The sequence below is a fragment of the Daucus carota genome, chromosome 1, assembly GCF_001625215.2.
Source record: "Daucus carota subsp. sativus chromosome 1, DH1 v3.0, whole genome shotgun sequence".
Lineage (NCBI taxonomy): Eukaryota > Viridiplantae > Streptophyta > Magnoliopsida > Apiales > Apiaceae > Daucus > Daucus carota.
Window position 1 is genome coordinate 22,627,718 of NC_030381.2, and position 18,406 is coordinate 22,646,123.

The 18,406-nt window shown below is 35.9% G+C and overlaps 2 protein-coding genes across 2 annotated transcripts; both read left to right on the forward strand.

Moving 5' to 3' along the window:
- The first annotated feature begins 3,540 nt into the window (after positions 1 to 3,540).
- LOC108219269 (acyltransferase Pun1) lies at positions 3,541 to 7,255 on the forward strand. Its single transcript, XM_064093160.1, has 2 exons — positions 3,541 to 3,679; positions 4,709 to 7,255. The coding sequence occupies exon 2, from the start codon at positions 5,760 to 5,762 to the stop codon at positions 7,098 to 7,100; it is 1,341 nt and encodes a 446-aa protein (XP_063949230.1). The 5' UTR covers positions 3,541 to 3,679; positions 4,709 to 5,759; the 3' UTR covers positions 7,101 to 7,255.
- Positions 7,256 to 8,672: 1,417 nt separating this feature from the next.
- LOC108219278 (pectinesterase) lies at positions 8,673 to 10,584 on the forward strand. Its single transcript, XM_064083000.1, has 2 exons — positions 8,673 to 9,399; positions 9,890 to 10,584. Exons 1-2 carry the CDS (start codon positions 8,673 to 8,675, stop codon positions 10,582 to 10,584), a joined length of 1,422 nt encoding a protein of 473 aa, XP_063939070.1.
- Positions 10,585 to 18,406: the final 7,822 nt, after the last annotated feature.

Genomic DNA, 18,406 nt, shown 5'->3' on the forward strand with positions numbered 1-18,406 from the left:
AGAGTGGGAAAAACCTGGAGGTGGTTTGAGATAAACTTCCTCATGTAGGTCTCCATTAAGAAAAGCATTCTTGACATCCATTTGCCACATGTTCCAGTGTTTTGATGCTCCAACAGCTAGTAAACTTCGAACAGATGTGAGACGAGCAACTGGTGCAAAAGTTTCCTCGTAATCAATACCATACTCTTGTGTAAAACCTCTAGCGACTAGACGAGCTTTGTATCTGTCAATAGAGCCATCAGATTTGGTTTTAATTTTGTAGATCCATCGACAACTCACTGCAGTTTTATCAGGTGGCAAAGTTACCAAATCCCAAGTGTGAGTTTTGTCTAAAGCATGAAGTTCCTCTTCCATTGCTTTCTGCCAAAGAGGGTTAACACTCGCCTCTCTATATGTTTGAGGCTCATGTAACGATTGTATAGCAGAATAAACATGATAATCAGTAAGTCGAACAGAAGGTTTTCTTACTCGAGTAGAGCGAACAGGCTCCTCTGAAAGAGATGGTTGAGTGGAAGGCTCAATATTGGAATCCTCAGACTGAACTTCTGTCAGGGGAACATTGGTAGTCGGAGATGGTTGAGTGAGCTCAATTGAAGGATCTCCTGAAAATGTGTTAGATGATGTCGAAAAATCCATGTGATCATCTATGGGATGTAAATCAATGAAAGGATCTGTAAAGTGAGAAATGCTAGTGGAAGTGTCAATTTTAAAATCAGACATGGATGAAAACATCTTGTGTTCCCAAAATGTCACATTACGAGAAACTCGTAGACGTTGGGAGATAGGATCCCAACAACGATATCCTTTTTGACCACTACCATAACCAATAAAGCAACAAAGACGGGCACGCGGCTCTAATTTTGTTCTTTCATGTGGGGGAAGAAGAACAAAACATGCAGAACCAAAAACCTTAAGAGAATTATATGACGGGGGTTCTTCATATAATTTTTCATAAGGCGACAAGTTATTTATAACAGGAGAAGGAATCATATTGATTGTGTAAACAGCAGTTAATGCAGCTTCCCCCCAAAATTTTTCTGGACAAGAAGATGAAATGAGAAGAGCTCGAATTGTATCAAGAATGTGCCTATGTTTACGTTCAGCACGACCATTTTGCTGTGATGTGTAAGGACAAGAGCTTTGTGCAAGAGTGCCATAAGATGCCAAAAATTTGTTAAGTTCTGATTCTTTATATTCTTTGGCATTATCGGCACGAAAAAGTTTGATTTTCTTTTTGAATTGAGTGTGAATCATAGTGGCAAAATTTTTATAAGTTTCTCCTAATTCTGATCGATTTTTCAAAATATATATCCAAGTGTAACGAGAAAAATCATCAACAAATATCACATAGTACTTTGATCCTCCCATTGTTGGAGTTGGAGAGGGACCCCAAATATCAGAATGTATAAGGTCAAAAATAGCTGATGATTTTTCATAATGGATAGGAAAAGGAAGAACATGCTGTTTTGCCAGTCTACATGAAACACAATCAATTGTGTCTACATTAATACTACCTAGATGACCACTAGAAATAAGACTACGTAAACGAGATTGTGATGGATGACCTAACCGGGAATGCCAGATGTTGGTCGTAGTGGAAAAAGACCCAACTGGATGACTGGATGATGATTTTGGTATAGGAAGATGAAGGGAAGTGAGCTCAAACAACCTTCCGCATTTACGCCCTGTCCCAAGAGTTTGTCCCGTCTGAGGATCCTGTACACGACAACCAGAAGAAGTGAAGATAATATCAAGACCAAGATCACATAATTGTCCGATGGAAACAAGATTAAGTGAAAGATTAGGAACGAAGTATGTGTCAGGAAGATTAAGATCTTCTGTAGATACGGTTCCAATATGTGTCACTTTCATGGTAGAACCATCGGCAGTTTGAATGTTTGGAAGGTATGAACTTTGTGTTTTCATGGTAAATATGGATGAATCATTTGTCATATGATTACAACATGCAGAATCAAAATACCAAGAATTACCTGAAGTGACAGAGAATGCAGTGGAGGGAGAGTTGGCTTTAAGTAAAACCTGTTTGAGCAATGATTCTAGCTCACTAGTGGATGTGGTTGGAGATTCAGAAGTTGCGGCAGCGGAAGACTGAGTAAACTTGTTTGATTGGAATGATGGCTTTCTCTTGCAGAACTGTATCGAGTAATGACCTTTTTGATGACAATGTTGGCATGTATGATTACGTAGTGTTATGCAATCCTTCGTAACATGTCCATTTTGACGACAAAACCTGCAAAAAGATTTGTCAGAAGTAGGTACTGGAGGTACTGCTAAGACATTATCAACCACAGATTTGAATTTGCCAAGGCCAAGTCGAGTTTCTTCGGAAATAATTTCAGCAACAGAACTTTCTAATGAAGGTAGTGGAACTCGATGAAGAAGAGCAGCTCTAACTGGTTCAAAATCCCGAGTGAGAGCCATAAGAAACTGGATGAGTCGTTGCTGGTCACGATATGTATGATAAAGTGTAGCATCTTCTGTATGTAACCACTTTGGTTCAGATAATGTTAGTTGATCCCAAAGTGATTGTATCTGAGAAAGAAAATCTGCAACCGGTTGACCAGGCTCTTGCTTTTGTTTACTTAGTGAACTCATGATCTGATATTGGTGAGAAAGATCGGATGTAGTGTATCTTGATGCCAATAAATCCCAAATCTCTTTTGCGGTGTCATAATTTTCAAACTGTAAATTAATTTTAGAAACTGAAGAGTTTCTAAAAAATGTGATAGCTTGGTGATTTTTGACATCCCATTCTTCAATGCGGTCCTTGAATTTAGAGTCGGCTTCATCTTTTTCTTTTGTCGGAATAGTAAAATCCCCGTTCACATACCGCCAAAGTCTTTTCCCTTTGAGAAAACTGCGCATAGCTTGAGACCAAGTTATATAGTTCGAGCCATTCAAAATCGTTTGAATCGGTGAACTATTCTCTTTCTCCATTAAGAAAAATGCAGGGATCACAATATAAAATTTGAAAGTGTAGGTGCACTGATTGATATTAAAAAAATAAGTGAGGGGCTGTCTTATGAGTTTGCAAAGGTCAAAGGCTCAAATTATAAGAGATGGTAAATGTGAGGGTACTGGAGAGTAATTAGCTAATCTGTGTTAACTAAATTAAAAACAGTACGCGTGTAAAACAGATGAGTATGTGTTTAAATTAGGTTACCCACGAACGAGATGGCGCGACTGAAGCGAACTCCAGAGCCAAGATCACCCTGATAATCAGCAGACCTGATAAACTTGATTAACGAGAGTATTCGGAACTGAGTCGAGCGAGTTGAGTGACTCAGTATGTGAACTCAGTGAACTCAGTATGTGATTTGAGCTTTGAAGAGAGAATGAGTAAGAGGCTGTGTTTGATTTTTCAATAGCTTCGCTGTAAATGAAGGCTGTCACGGGAGGCGATGGCTGTGAAAACGTGGAGATTGGAGTTTTGTGTGTGTTATACGTGGCTGATGTCTCAAAGGAGAGGAGCACGAGAGAGTTGGCTGGTGTTTCTGACTCTTCAAAAGGAGTGTTTGTGTTACTCAGAAGCTTGTTGACAAACTGCTCGTGAAAATGACTCAAAGAGCTTTGCTGACAAACTGTTTGTGAAAATGACTCAAAGAGTTGATAAATCAGAAACAATGAAGCATGAAGATTATTAGCAGAAGCAATTGAGGTAAGAACCTTGCTCTGATACCATGTGAAAATATGAGTGCATATATGTATATATAACCAGTGTGTGTCACGAGAGAAGCAGTAGAAACAATGTAAGAGAGAAACTCTTATATTGCTAGCAGGAAGCTTAAGAAATTACATGAGAGAATGAACATATTTATACAGAAAATAACATGAAGTAAGTCTATGCTAATGAATGTGGTGAGCTGCTCAACCACAATATTGTTCACTGCTCAACTGCAGAGTTTAAGAGCTGGTGTTCTATTCTAGGAGTTGACATTTGTGTCAATGTGAACTAGAGACTTTAACACCAGTGATCCATATGAATCTTGGCGAGTAATTTATAATGGAACCCGTAAGATAGAGTACTCGTTTGTGTCAGAACTGTATGCTTGAACTAATTTTCGATGTCAATGCATGGGTTGAGGACTGATCATTGAAGTTTAGTTTTAAGCATTGCCGCAACAGCCTTGAAAAAAACCAGGGCTTTAACCTTGGCTGAACGCCTGAACCCCCTATCCTTCGTGGAGTAGTCGAAGAGAAAATAATATGAACCATTGTCGAATCTGTCTTCTAGCTTTAATCCGAATGTCTGAATCAACGAAGTTTCATCTATAAAAGCTATTTAGTAGTGAAATATTTTATCATTGATCTTGGTAAGCATAACCAGTGCAACTGATGTACATTGAAACACTGCAACTGCTAGGATCTAAGCCAACTCAATTGGCATGGCTCATATTTTCAAAAAGGTGCAACTGATTGAAATAGATTTTGGCCTGTTAATCAGTATTTTGAATTACAAAATAGTAGAACAGAAGTTAGAAAATTATAGATTTTGTGCTTACCTATTTTCGAATAAAGAATTAAGAATGACCAGCTAAATCTGAAATGTGAAAATTAATATCCTGGTCTTCTATCAACCAATGTGCTGGTGTAAGGGATATCGGACAGACTGATTGTAAGAAATGTTCTACTTGTATGGTATACCTTGCTGTTGCTGTCTACCTAACCTGGAAGGAGGAAATTTCAGGCAAATGGAACTCCAGTGCTTTGAGTACTATCGAATGTTAAAGTGATGTTGCCAGAAAGATTATTCACTTGGGAGAATTTTAAAAGACTGGTTGCCAAGCAACCGAGCATGGGTTCTCTTCTGTACTAGATTCTAATCGGATCATTGTTAGTCTGTTAATGTGTTGCAGTTTGCAGCATGTTGTTTGGTTCCTAGGTTTTAGAGGTAGTCCTCTGTTATTGATTCATTGGGGGTAATGGAGTTTAATTCAGTAAAATTTATTTATTTAGAAAAAAAAATTGATCCAAATCGTTGTCCGCTTTTTGTGGAGAAAAAGTATCTACAACGGTGTCAACTAAAAATGTCGGATAAATCGGACCGGTAAAGACATTATGTAAAATTTGTTAAATCAATATCACATTTTCTTCGATGGTAGTGGATATATTTTAAAACGACATGTTATTATTATTTCAAATTATTATAAATAGAATATATTATTTTAATATGATAATAGATGATGTGGAATGTGCTACATGTCTATAGAGGTTGGCCGAGGAGATGGTTGGAGTGAATAAAAGTTAATATATTATTTATAATTTTTAATTATGATATGATTTATTGAATTTTAGCTACGGGTTTTGGAGGGAGCCTGAGATAGCTGCAAAGATGCTGTTTCAATAATTTTTTTGCCGTGCGATCGATTAAAGAAAATAAAAAAAAAAGTAAAAATACATGCATTTCACAAAATAGATCACTAAAAGATGGCAGAGAAAGTTGCTCTTCCTCAGATTCAAAATCTTTGTCCTTTATATATGCTATTACTTAGCTGGAAATGTTATGAAATTGGCAGTCATGCTGATCCTTTTATTGGTTAAGTACAGTGGGAAGATCCTATCAAAAGAACAGTTAATTTCATCGTCTAAACATCTATATTCTGGGCCAACAGCTGGATAAGTTTATTTAAAACATACATTCCAAAGTGCATTTAGCAAGTTACATTCCAATGCACATAAGTTTCTAATGTATATATACATCATCAATTAGCATTAGGCAACAAGAACAACGAAGCAAAATGAATATGAGAGGACTGATATTATTCACAAGGCAGCTGCATGTCATCTCAAGATCAGGAACCAGCATCATCAAACCAGCTTCTCCAACTCCTGAAAACTTTAAAGTCTACCATCTTCCTTTACATGATTGTATGATGCCAAATATCTATATTCCGGCAATATTTTTTTATGCAGACATTAGTAAGGCCGCAGATCATAAATCAACAGTTTCAAATCTACTCAAGAACTCTTTATCCGAGACACTGACAAAGTATTACCCGTATGCTGGAAGGCTAAGGCCTTCCGGATCTTCTGTTGACTGTAATGATGAGGGAGTTCATTTTGTTGAGGCACGGATTGGATGCAAGCTAGCTCATGTTCTGGAAAAAGATCCTGCCAAGGAAGACGAACAAGGTCTAGGCCATCTCTTTCCACCTCTCGCGATTTGGGATAAGTTATCCAATGAAAAGTGTTCCAGTCTAGTGCTCGTGCAACTGAATCATTTTATCTGTGGAGGGATAGCTATTGCAGTTGGCTTTTCACACCGAATTGGCGATGCTCTAACTCTATTATCATTTGTGGCTTATTGGGCAGGTTTGTCACGCCACTCCTTTGATCACCAGAAACTACTACATGTTTGCCCCTATATCGTGTCTGATCATGAGCAGTCACATGATAACGATTCCAATACATTTAACGTTTCGTTCCCTGAAAAGCACTGGATCACCAAGAATGTAGTCTTTCACAACTCAAACATAGCAAGACTGAAGGCAGATGTTGAAATCAGACACAAATTGCAGGGCAAAGACGAACCAAACTACACAAGAAATGAGCTGGTGACCGCACTCCTCTACAGGTGCGTGGTAGCTGCAGCAGCTACATCAAATGGCGGGGCGTACATCAAGTCTGTTCTGTGCCAGACAGTAAACATAAGGCCTCTGCTCGATCCGCCACTGCCACAGACAAGTGTTGGAAGTTTCATTAATTATAATAACATTGCAACAGGCACGGAGAATGAAACAGAGTTACATAATTTAGTGGAACGAATAAGAGAAGGAAAGTTGCAGCTTAGACGAAACAAAGGCATGGATGAAATTATAGCGGCAAGACCATTTGAGGAGTTTGAAAAAATGAATAGAATATATCTGGTGAGCAGCATCTGTAGTTTTCCATTGTACGAAATAGATTTCGGATGGGGAAGGCCAGTTAAAGCGACAATTGTGGACATGCCGGTGGTTAATAGCATTATTTTGATGGATACTCCGAGTGGGGATGGTATTGAAGCTATTGTAGGTTTGGAAGAGAAAGAGATGGAAAATTTTCAAGCTCACAGAGACCTGCTTTCCTACATTTCTTTCTAAAAATTTCTTCTTCCTCTTCTGCTTATCAACTGAAATTGATAGTGTGTGTTATTTGTTTGAGTAATGTTTTATGTTGATAAATGTTTAATGTTGATATTAAGCGCTAAAATTTATTGATTGGCTCTTCTTTTTTAATAATGATGGACCCCTTGCATATATATAACAGTCAGCCAAATATATAAAATTTATTGCTTAGTATCATGTCCACACACTCGACAAACACAATATTTAATCCTCCTTTTGTTTTTTTATTAGTTAATGCTTTGATTTTGGTCAAATACTTTTAGGTGCTTTGAACGGTAGTTAAAAGTATTATTTTTGAGTTATTTTTTTGTGGATTAAAATTTTGATTACATATTTTTTTTCATAAAAAAAAAATTCAAAAAATAATATTTTTAACCATACGGTGAAAGACTTAAAAATGTATGACCAAAATCAAAGCGTAAAATAATAAAAAAAACAGATGGAGTATTAAGAATGGGCATACGAGTTTGCACCCCAACAACAAATGTTACCTGACCATACTTGTTAAATTAGCTATGTACTGATATGTCCAACCATGTTCTGAGACTGATCGAACCATATTCACCTTTTTTGTTTCTGTTGCAGGTTTGGAACTGAGATGTGTTAATGCCATACTCGGTCACCCTGTTATTTATCACAATAATTTTAAATTCACCGCCGACTCGGACATCTTTCACACTATCGTGATAATAACCAATTTCCGTGTTTAAAATTTTTAAATAATTCATAGCTAAAATAACTAATTTTAGAACTAAACATGTTTTTGGCATATATATTTTATCTACTCAAGTATTTTTTGTACTTTGAATTTAGGAAATAATGGATCCTTTATTAAAAATAAAATCATCAATATACTTAAAATAATTTTCTGTAATTTAAACTATGTATTGAATCTACAGAAAAAAGACCCGATTTTAAAAAATAGGAACCATAATTATCCAAAAAGTTTTTGGATCTAAAATTTTGAATGTTTAGAAATTTATTTTTCAAGAAAAATCCTAATGTTCAATTATTCTTTTAGATAAGTCATGGTGTAACTAGTTGCCAAAATTTCCCACCACAGAGGTTTATCCTCAATAGCTTTGAAAATTATAAATATTGGGCTTAAATTTATTTGTGATTTTCTATTTAATATATTTAGTTTGGTGATTATTTTGATTATTATTATTTTAGAAGTAGCAAAATTTATCCTTTATCTTATTTTAATTATTATTTTAGGCTAGTATTAACGATTTCTTCCTATCTCAAATTTTTTTGGATAGTTTTCAATTTCCATCCCTTCTTTTCAAAGATAGAATTACTGACATCGTCTTATCTTAATTAATTTAGGAAAGCTGGATTACTTGACCTGGCCAAATAGCCTATATATAATAAACCTTGTTAATTTGTTATGTATCCCAAGTATCCTCATTGTGTTATTACAGCCAAAAAAATAATAATACAAGTATGAATACTTCTCTTTTATCAACTTTTCTTTTCATCCACTTCCTTGCATTTGTTCCTGCTAGTATAATTTCAATCAACCAAGAGAGCACCCCATTTATGATCATGGAGCGCAATCTTGCCATTTCAGCAGCACTGAATGAGGCCGTGCAAGTCCACCATATGTTATCTAGCATGGACTCAAGCTCTTTGGAAGTTCGAACCCAGTCGGCTTGGGCTGATTGTTTGGAGCTCTACGAGGAAAGCATTCAGAAGCTAAATCGTTCCATGTTTTTAACTAACACCATGCAGAATAATATCCATGTCCAGACTTTGTTAAGTTCAGCACTCACCGACCAGGAAACATGCAAAGATGGTTTCATAGATTTCAGCTTAGCTGCTACATATTCCAAGTTGTTTCCCTTGAATGAATCCTCGGAAAACCTTTGCAAAATTCTTGGCATGAATAAAGCTGTAATGGCTTCCCAAACCTCAGGTTTAGCTAGTGAAGAAAAATCAGAAGGGTGGCTCTTACGGAATCGTGGTCTGCCGGAGTGGCTTTCGGAGAGTGATCGCAGGATTCTTCAGGAAGCACCACCCCCACCTGATCTAGTAGTAGCACAGGACGGGTCGGGTAATTACAGGACCATTGGTGACGCTGTGGCGACCGCAGCAGCAGCACAGAAAGGGGGTAAGAGATTTGTTATATACGTGAAAAGAGGAGTGTACAAAGAGTACCCGGTGATCCAGGTTGAGAACTTGACGCTTCTGGGAGATGGAATTGAGGCTACCATTGTTACTGGAAATAGAAGTGTTGCAGATGGTGCAACAACCTCTAATTCAGCAACTTTTGGTGAGTTATGTGCATGTAATATCTAATTAATATTACCCCTCTGTTCCTCTCGTTCTTTTACGATTTTTTATATTGTTTGACATGTATTTTAAAAATTTATATAAAACATAGTTTTGTCACTTATTTTTTAGATTAATCTTTTCGTAAAAAAATTTAAATATTAAATCTTTATTCAGAAGAAAAAAGAAGATCAAAATCATTTATCAAACTATATTTTATGGAAGCATTAAATATGCATGTAATTATATATATATATATATATATATATATATATATATATATATATATATATATGTTGCTTTTGATTGTGGTGTTCATTTCATGCAGTTGTATAAGAATTTAAATATTAAATCTTTATTAAATAAAATAATCATAATCATTTATCAAATTATATTATCAAATTATATTTTATGAGAGTATTAAATATGCATGTGTTTGATTAATTAATTATATATATGTTGTTTTTGATTGTGGTGTTAATTTGATGCAGTTGCTCAAGGACGTGGATTGATTGTCCGGGGCATGACATTCGAGAACACAGCCGGTCCCGAAAATCACCAAGCCGTTGCAGTGCGGTCTCAATCCGATTTCTCAGTTTTCTACCAGTGCAGCTTCAAAGGTTATCAAGACACTCTCTATGTCCAGAAAGGCCACCAGTTCTACCGCGACTGTGACATCTATGGAACCGTAGATTTCATATTCGGCAACGCTATTGCAGTCCTCCAAAACTGTAAAATCTTTGTGAGGAAGCCAATGACTCAACAGACCAACGTTATAACCGCGCAAGGGAGAACATGTCCTGATGATCCCACTGGTATTGTGTTGCATGAATGCTTTGTCACCGCCGCCCCCGACTTAAAACCGGTTCAGGGGATGTTTAAGACTTTTCTTGGGAGGCCATGGAAGGAATATTCTAGGACAGTGGTCATGAAAACTTCTCTAGATGATTTAATCGACCCTTCTGGTTGGACTCCATGGAACTCTAGTAACTTTTATCTGGACACCTTGTATTATGGTGAATTCAATAATACTGGAAGAGGTGCAGATACTCTCCACAGAGTCAATTGGCCAGGTTATCATATCATAACAAATGTTGGCGAGGCTCTGAAGTTTACAGTTGGGAGTTTCTTAAATAATATACCATGGCTGGGGGATACTGGAGTGCCATTCACTCCTGGCTTGTGAGTCATCGTGATGCTACAAGAATCAGCTGACCAGTTAAATAAATTCGATGGTGATTGGATCATATTATTCAATTAGTTTATGTTAGGTTTATATATACATAGTCTGTCGAAACATTTATTATCTATATGTGTGACTAATGGGTTTCGCCCTGTTTATATATCTACGTGTTTTTAATTATTTTTTGTATGTTTCTATTTAAACATTTTACTTTATGTTATTGATTAGGTACAAGTAAATGTGCAATATACGATTCTTGTCCTTGTTTTATTATATTATATATATGTAGAGTCCTACTCCAATCGAAACCAAATTAGCCTAAAAACTAAAAATCAGTTTGGACAGTTTTTTATCACTATTTTTAACTACAGAAATCACTAATTTGTACATAACATATCACTAATTTATATATAGCATATCTCACGGATATAAATGTATATATATATACACATATATGTAACGTATATGACCATCATCCTCACCCCAATTGTAATAATGGACCTCTTACCACCATTACCAGACGTTTCCATGACTTGCCATCATTGTCTATCAATACCAATAATCACATACACTTTCCATCATAACTTACAAAACTAACGACTACTTACCATCATCATACAACTTCTCTTGCGGCTTTCTACCGCCAAGAACCTTCCTACGGATAAAATTGATCATCTATAATCGATTATCAATAGTTTAGATAAGTAGATTTTCTCAATTTTGATAATAAAAATCGTTGTTTACATATTGTATAAAAACAGTGATTATTGCAGTATAAATTAGTGATACCCGTAGTTATAAATAGTGGTAGGGAAACTGGTTTCTAGTTTTTATTTTAAGAGTGGTTTCCATTTGATCATGAGCCTATATATATATATATAGGCAAGCCTTTAAATACAAATCAACTCTTAAATGTATGACAAAAAAAATCAATTCTTAAATACAAACTAAAAACTAGTTTTACTACCATTATTTTTTTGTTCAGAATCCACATACTCGTACATGAGTTGTATTTGGAGATACAATAGCCGCTACAAAAGATTTCATTCATCCAAAAAAGATTATCATCTAACCGAAGGACATGCAAGATATCTCCGGACGTTTAGATAATAACTCTTTAATATCTGAGAGAAAAAACCCATAAAAGTCTCTAACAAAGATCCTGCAAAAAACAAAAGAAACAAGAAGAACATAAGCTCATATATAAAATTATTTACATTATACAAATTATAAAGGATAATATATCCAGAAAGAAATTATTTATAAAAGTATGTGTATATAGAGTAAAGTTCTATGGAGACCACTTTTACCGGAGACCGTGGAGACCACTTATGTTCTGCAAGTGAAATATTGCATAAAAACATTGCAAAACGTATAGTTTTGCACATCATGTTGTGCAAAATCATTATTTCACTTTAAAATCTTGAACATCATATAAGTTTCGCATGTAGAACATTACAAAATGTTATATTCTACAAAATATATTTAGTTTGCAGGACATTGTTCAACTTGCAGAACATACATTATATACTTATGAAACATAGATGATCTTCAACAATTTTAATGAATACATGATATTTGTTGAACATACTTCACAAAATAATGTATTTTATAGTATTTTGATTGCAGAACATAAGTAGTCTCTACGGTCTCCAATAAAAGTGGTCTCCATAGAACTTTACTCTGTGTATATATATCTCAAGGTAAAAAAAATAAAATAAAGTCACAACTAAAGAAGGATCTTTGGTTAGACACTAAAGTAACTGAAATATAGTTAATTACTTCTTACAAGCCGAAATATATGCCATCACTCATGGTCACCCATGAATGGTACAAATACGCCTCAATCAAGGCACAATTAAAATTTAAACCTTTTAAAACATCAATATTGACCCCATAAATGATATTAAATATTCATAAAGAATATTAATTTTTTTTTTACTTTTCTATTTAAACATTTTACTTTATGTATATAAATTGATTAGGTACAAGTAAATGTGCAATATAAGATTCTTGTCCTTGTTTTTATTTTATATATATATATATGGAAAGAGAGAGAGAGAAGAAAGTTCTGTGGAGACTGATTTTTGTGGAGGCTTTAGAAACTTAATCACATCATCCATTTCTTACCCATCCAAGGGCTGCAGATATTTGTCCTGCACATTCGTTTTCTCTCTCTATCCTGTCCTGCACTTCTAAATCGGTGAACAACAAGCAAAACTTCTAAATCCTGCATAACATAAAATAATACTTCTATAATATTGGTGTTCAATCACCGAAATCCTAACAAATAAAAATAATAATTGCGTACAAAACAAATATGTAGCTGGACATTGCTATGATTGGCACTTAACTCATTGTCATTGTCCTGCAACGAAATGAATTTGTTGAAAGAGAAAATAACACTTAGATATATCACAAATACGCGGAACAAATTATTAATATTACACTACTAGAAATGCAGGACAAAAATAGTGTAAATTATAAAAATAGTTTTGAATTAAAAATAAAACAAGGAATGCAGGACAAGAATATTAATAATACATTACTAGAAATGTAGGACAAGAATAGTGTAAATTATTAATATTACATTACAAGAAATGCAGGACAAAAAATATTTAATCATCTCCATTAATTGTTGTTAGGTCCATATACGATTGTAGAAGGGGGGTTGAATACAATCGATACCAAATAATCGTGAAAGTGAATCTGATTGGAATATGACTAGTTAATCAAATTATAATTAATTAATATAACAATGTTTGAAGTCGTTATATAATCAATATGGTTCAATTTTAATGTCCACTAATGTTCGTAGAATAAATTCGACAGGTTATATTCTAGATTAGTGATTAAAACAACCGGGTTATCAAAGCACAGAAAACTGTGGATATAACAAGCAAGTTATGAACAACTTGAAAGATTTACAAATGCTTTGATTTTACAAAGTGATGAACACTTGAAAATGAAGAAACTAAGCCACATTTATAGGCAAAGCAATGAACTAGTAAGACAAAGCAAAGGAAAGACAAATACAAGCTTGCAAAGACAAAAACAAGAAGGGCAAGACAATTTAAGCTTGGGCAAGACAAATTAACACAAAGTAGGACAATTCTAAATTGCCTACCAAGCACTAAAACTCGCCAGAAAGACAATAGGAGGGAAGGCAGGACAATTATCCATGAGAAAGACAAATTAACACAAGGTAGGACAATTCTAGATTGCCTACCAAGTTCTAACACAAGGCAGCAAGACAAATGAGAGGGAAGGTAGGACAATGTGAGATTGTCTTGCTGGTGAGAGGGAAGGTAAGACAATTGTTAAGAAATGTCATGCGGACTCCTTTCACCTTCGATAGGACAAACAGGATTTGTCTTGCTGGGCTCCACTTCATTTCGGCAAGACAATTGGTAATTGTCTTGCTGAGCCATGTTTCCTTCCTTAAAGCAAGTTCGGTAGGACAATCTTTGATTGTCTTGCTGAGCTTGTTTTGATGATTATAAATGTAATTTTGTAGTTTATATTAAATAGAAAATTATTCACTTAATTAAGTTAATCATATAAATTCATAAATTAAATTAATTCGAGAGTGAATTAATTTAATAAATAAATTACACAATTAATATAATTATTTGAGAAGTGAAATAATAGTCTATTAAATATTTAATCACCCAATCTTCAGTAGAACTGCTTCCTGTCTTTTTTAAACTTTAATAACTTCGTCTTGATTTGTCGATCGACCGAACTATCACTTCTGCTTGACTTCGAATATTTAATTTGAGTAACTGATACACAAATGTACTATCGTGTTCATCTGTATCTAGTTAAATCAAATATTCTTCGTCAAATAAACAATAGAGATTTGGCTTGTTCGTCAAGTCTTCGTCTTGTAAGTTCTTCTTCATTAAATGGAATCTTCTGAATAAATAAAGTATAGAAACTTTATACCTTCTGAACTCCTGGACGTGCCACAAAAGATTATTTGTGCACTGAGGCTTGAACATATTAATGAACTTCTTTCAGTGGTGTCCAGCAGCATCCTGGAATTCTTCTGACATATAATTCTCATAAGTCATTTGACGTTCTTCGTACGGATTCCGATAACTTGCTATTTCCTGAGCTTTCTTATCTGAGTTGAGTTGTACCTCTTAAATACAAATAGGCTGAACATATGCCTTTCAATCTCCCCCTATTTGTTTGTTAACATAACATGCAAATTTCCTAGAGGATAACTCAATTAACAGATAAGACAAAGAATTAAACATAGGAATATAAATAGCAAAAGTTTATGGCTTTACATTGAACATTAAACCATGATCATAGATAGATTACAAAAGGATATTCTTTGAACATATTCGACAAATATCCTAATCAATCTATTCACTCAGAACGAGTGACTTCTCCTTATTCAGTATCTGAACAGTGAATAATAGGAGTAGAAGGCTCATTCTGAACAGGCTCTTCAGCTGCGGTGGATTCTCCACGCTTCTTCCTTTCACGAGCCAAAAATAAATGATATTGAACCTCTATGTCCACAGGGTCTTCGATAAAGTCTGATGGCTGAGTTGGATTAATATACTTCATCTTCCTGAAGTAATGATATATATTTCTCCTTGTGCAGTATGCCACAATCTCAGCATCAACATCATCTTTGGCTTTCGAAGCGAAGCCCTTGGTACGTAGAATAGTCGATACAAGAACCATCTGATTAACATCATACTTAAGAAGACGTTGATGTCCAAGTAGAAGGTTCTAAACTTGCTCTCGTGAATGAACTTTACACAGTACGGATTTCTGACGACTTGAGGACTATTATGAACAACCTGTTCCATAAGTCTGTCACGGAGGAGTTCATTCAGATTTGAGCTGCGTCGAATCTTGTTACGAATCACCCAAATTTCAGTAAGAGATAAGAACTTGAATAAGCCAATTGAAACTCTGAATGTTCCGTTTCTCTGAGTAGAAATAATAATCTCCCAAAGATCGAGGAGATTGTAGACACCAATAGTTACATATTCTAACTCGAGAGTAAGAGAACGCATAAACATATCCTCATTAGGGATAGCCTCTCTCAGGTCATAGATGAAAAATTTAAACTTACCATCCTCGAAAGGTTCCTTTGAGGTCCAGAGAAGATTCACCTTGCAATATCCCAGCTTTCACCAACTTTTCTGGAAATATCTTCTCTTTTCTCCTTGCACTTAGCATCCCACAGCTTCTGTTTCTCCAGCTTTATCGAATCATCAGTGATCTTCTTCTCATCCACCAGTCTCTGCAATTCCTGAAGCCGTGCTTTGATGGCTTCATGTTCAGCTTTAAACTTTATGACCCTTTCCAAGTGCTCAGGGTCAACAGACTCATCTTCGATGAATAGAAAGCTTTCCTCGAAACGACCTTCTTCCTCAGATTCAAAATAAGAGGCATCAAATGCATCATCATCATTAACATCTTCAGGAATGTTATCATAATCCTGATTGGTGAAGATGTTCTCAGATTCAAGCATTTTGCCTTTTGACTTGTCATAATCTTTATCAGCTGCAGAAGAATATTTTCCACTTGCCCCTTCTCCACCCTTATCACTACCACCAGCATTGTTATCTCCACCTTTATCTGCACCATCTTTGTCCAGATCTTTATCTTTCTCCCCCTTAGTTGAGGGATCCTCTGGAGTTGACTGAGATGTAGACTTAGGAATCTTCAAATGTTCAACAACTTGGGCTAATGTTTGCTCCAAGCTATCAAGCTTTGTCATACAGATCTCATGGTTCTTGTCAATCCTAGAGTAGATATCCTTGACATGTTCGTCCATTTCCTTTTGCAGAGAAGCAAAGGAAGTATCAGCAACCTTTTCCTGTAGAGTCACCAGCTTTCCACTTTTAAACCTTTCATTCTCAGCATTCAACCTTTCACATTTAGCCTTTAGATTTGCCATTTGTTCCTGTAACAGATCAGTGTTGGTGTGTGCACTCACCTCACGAACACTCAAAGATTTTTCACTATCCTCTCGTGCATGTATTTCGCTCGGTGTTTGCCTGATTTCACTCGTGTTTGTCACACTGTCACCAGAACCTGTATAAACAACCATAGTTCCCTGAGATGGAACTGTAGGAAGTGAAGGAACAAATTGTCCTTCCGATGCCTGTGAAGGCAGGTGTACTTGCAAGCTGCCAAGTAGAGAGAGATTAGAAAAGTTTTCATATGACAAGTTTTGAAAATCTGTGCGCTCTCTAAGTGTAGACACATAAGAATCAGGTTCAGTGTTTACTAGCGTGAGTGCTAGTTGTGTGCTTGACTCTTTACAGGGTACCGTGGTAGGACGGCCAATTTCAATAAACGCATTCTGTGGAGAGAATGAATCTAGAGACTGTATATTTACCATTTCAGTGTCCAAATCCTTTTGGGAGGAAATGGATGCAGCTGCAGTTGTCTCCGGTTCTGCCACCCTTAGCTTCTTATGTGGAGACAAAGCTGCGGGTTCTCTTAACATTGCACTCCCACTCCGTTTCCGGGCTACCTTTCTAACAACTAGTGTAGTAGTAGTGTTGGTTGATGTGTTTGACGAAGAATCAGTTGTAGAAATGGAAACATCAGCTTGGTTATGAACCTGGATGTTTTCAGGTTCATTGCTGGGAGGCTGGAAATCAAATCCAATATCACAATCAAAATCTGATATAGCAACAGTAAAATTATCAGTGAAGTTAGAAAGTACCTGAGCTACCTGTAAGTCAGCTTGAAAATTCTGAAGCTCGGTGTTGATATCAGAATTAGATGGCAGGGGTTGAGAGGTAGATTGTGTTTGGGGAATGTGTTGTGTATGGACAGGTGAATGTATAGGTTCAAATTGTGAGGGAAAGATGGATGATTGTTGTTCAGGAAAGAAGTTGTATTGAAGTGGTTCTGCTTCAGGTTGAGGTGAAGAATGATGTAGAGGGGATTGGTGTTGGGATTGGTGAGGAGAGTTCTAAGGTGATTGGTGAGGTGATTGATATGGTGAGTTGTAAGGAGGGTTGTAGGGAGAGTGATGTGAGGATTAGCTGGATGAGGAGTAGTGGTTGGATGTCTTGGTGAGGAGGTTGTTGTTGTTCTGGTTGTTGTTGTAGAGGTTGATTCTGTTGTTGCTGTTGCTGTTGTTGTTGAAGAGGCATTTGTTGTAGTGGTTCAGGAACTTGAACAGGCTGAAGTGGAACATTAGACTGCTCCAACATGAAAGGTGTCACAACAAGAGGCACATTCTCATGCTTCTTCTGGTTAACCAGCCTTGTCTGAATCTTTGAACTAGTCCTCAAAATGGGAACCACTGGGGAGTTGACATAGTTATTCTTGTCTGCATCATTCATCTTATCATTCAGAAACAGCATCAGGAATCTTGGATAATAACATTCAACCTTTTCATTCCTGTGTACAGATCGTGAAGTAACTGACCCCATCTTCCTTATGATCTCCCGTAGCAATATCTTCCCGAAATTGAATCGACGATTATAAACTATACAGAATCCAAAGATTTGCAACATAAAAGATATATTGCCAAAATTCTTCCTCGTTGTGGGAGCAAATACCTTAGCCAAGGTGTCGAAGAACACATCCCATTCAGCCTTCAATTTTCCCTTAGACATTTTAGGTCGAAAGATTTGTCCCTGATAGTGAATGTCTTGGAAGAATTGAGTAGTCTCATCATCTGTAGGGACTTCCTGAAAATTGTCCCTTGGAAATCCCATGATTTTATTAACATCATCAACAGTGATGACAATCCTCTTTCCATTAGGCAGATCACCTATCAACTTGTAGTTTTCCAGGGTTGTAGAGTTGACGGCATTGGAGTAGAAGT

Coding starts and splice junctions, on each gene's coding strand:
- LOC108219269 (XM_064093160.1), top strand. CDS start 5,760: ATGAATATGAGAGGACTGATATTATTCACAAGGCAGCTGCATGTCATC.
- LOC108219278 (XM_064083000.1), top strand. CDS start 8,673: ATGGAGCGCAATCTTGCCATTTCAGCAGCACTGAATGAGGCCGTGCAA. Junction 9,400..9,889: donor CTCTAATTCAGCAACTTTTG/GTGAGTTATGTG, acceptor AATTTGATGCAG/TTGCTCAAGGACGTGGATTG.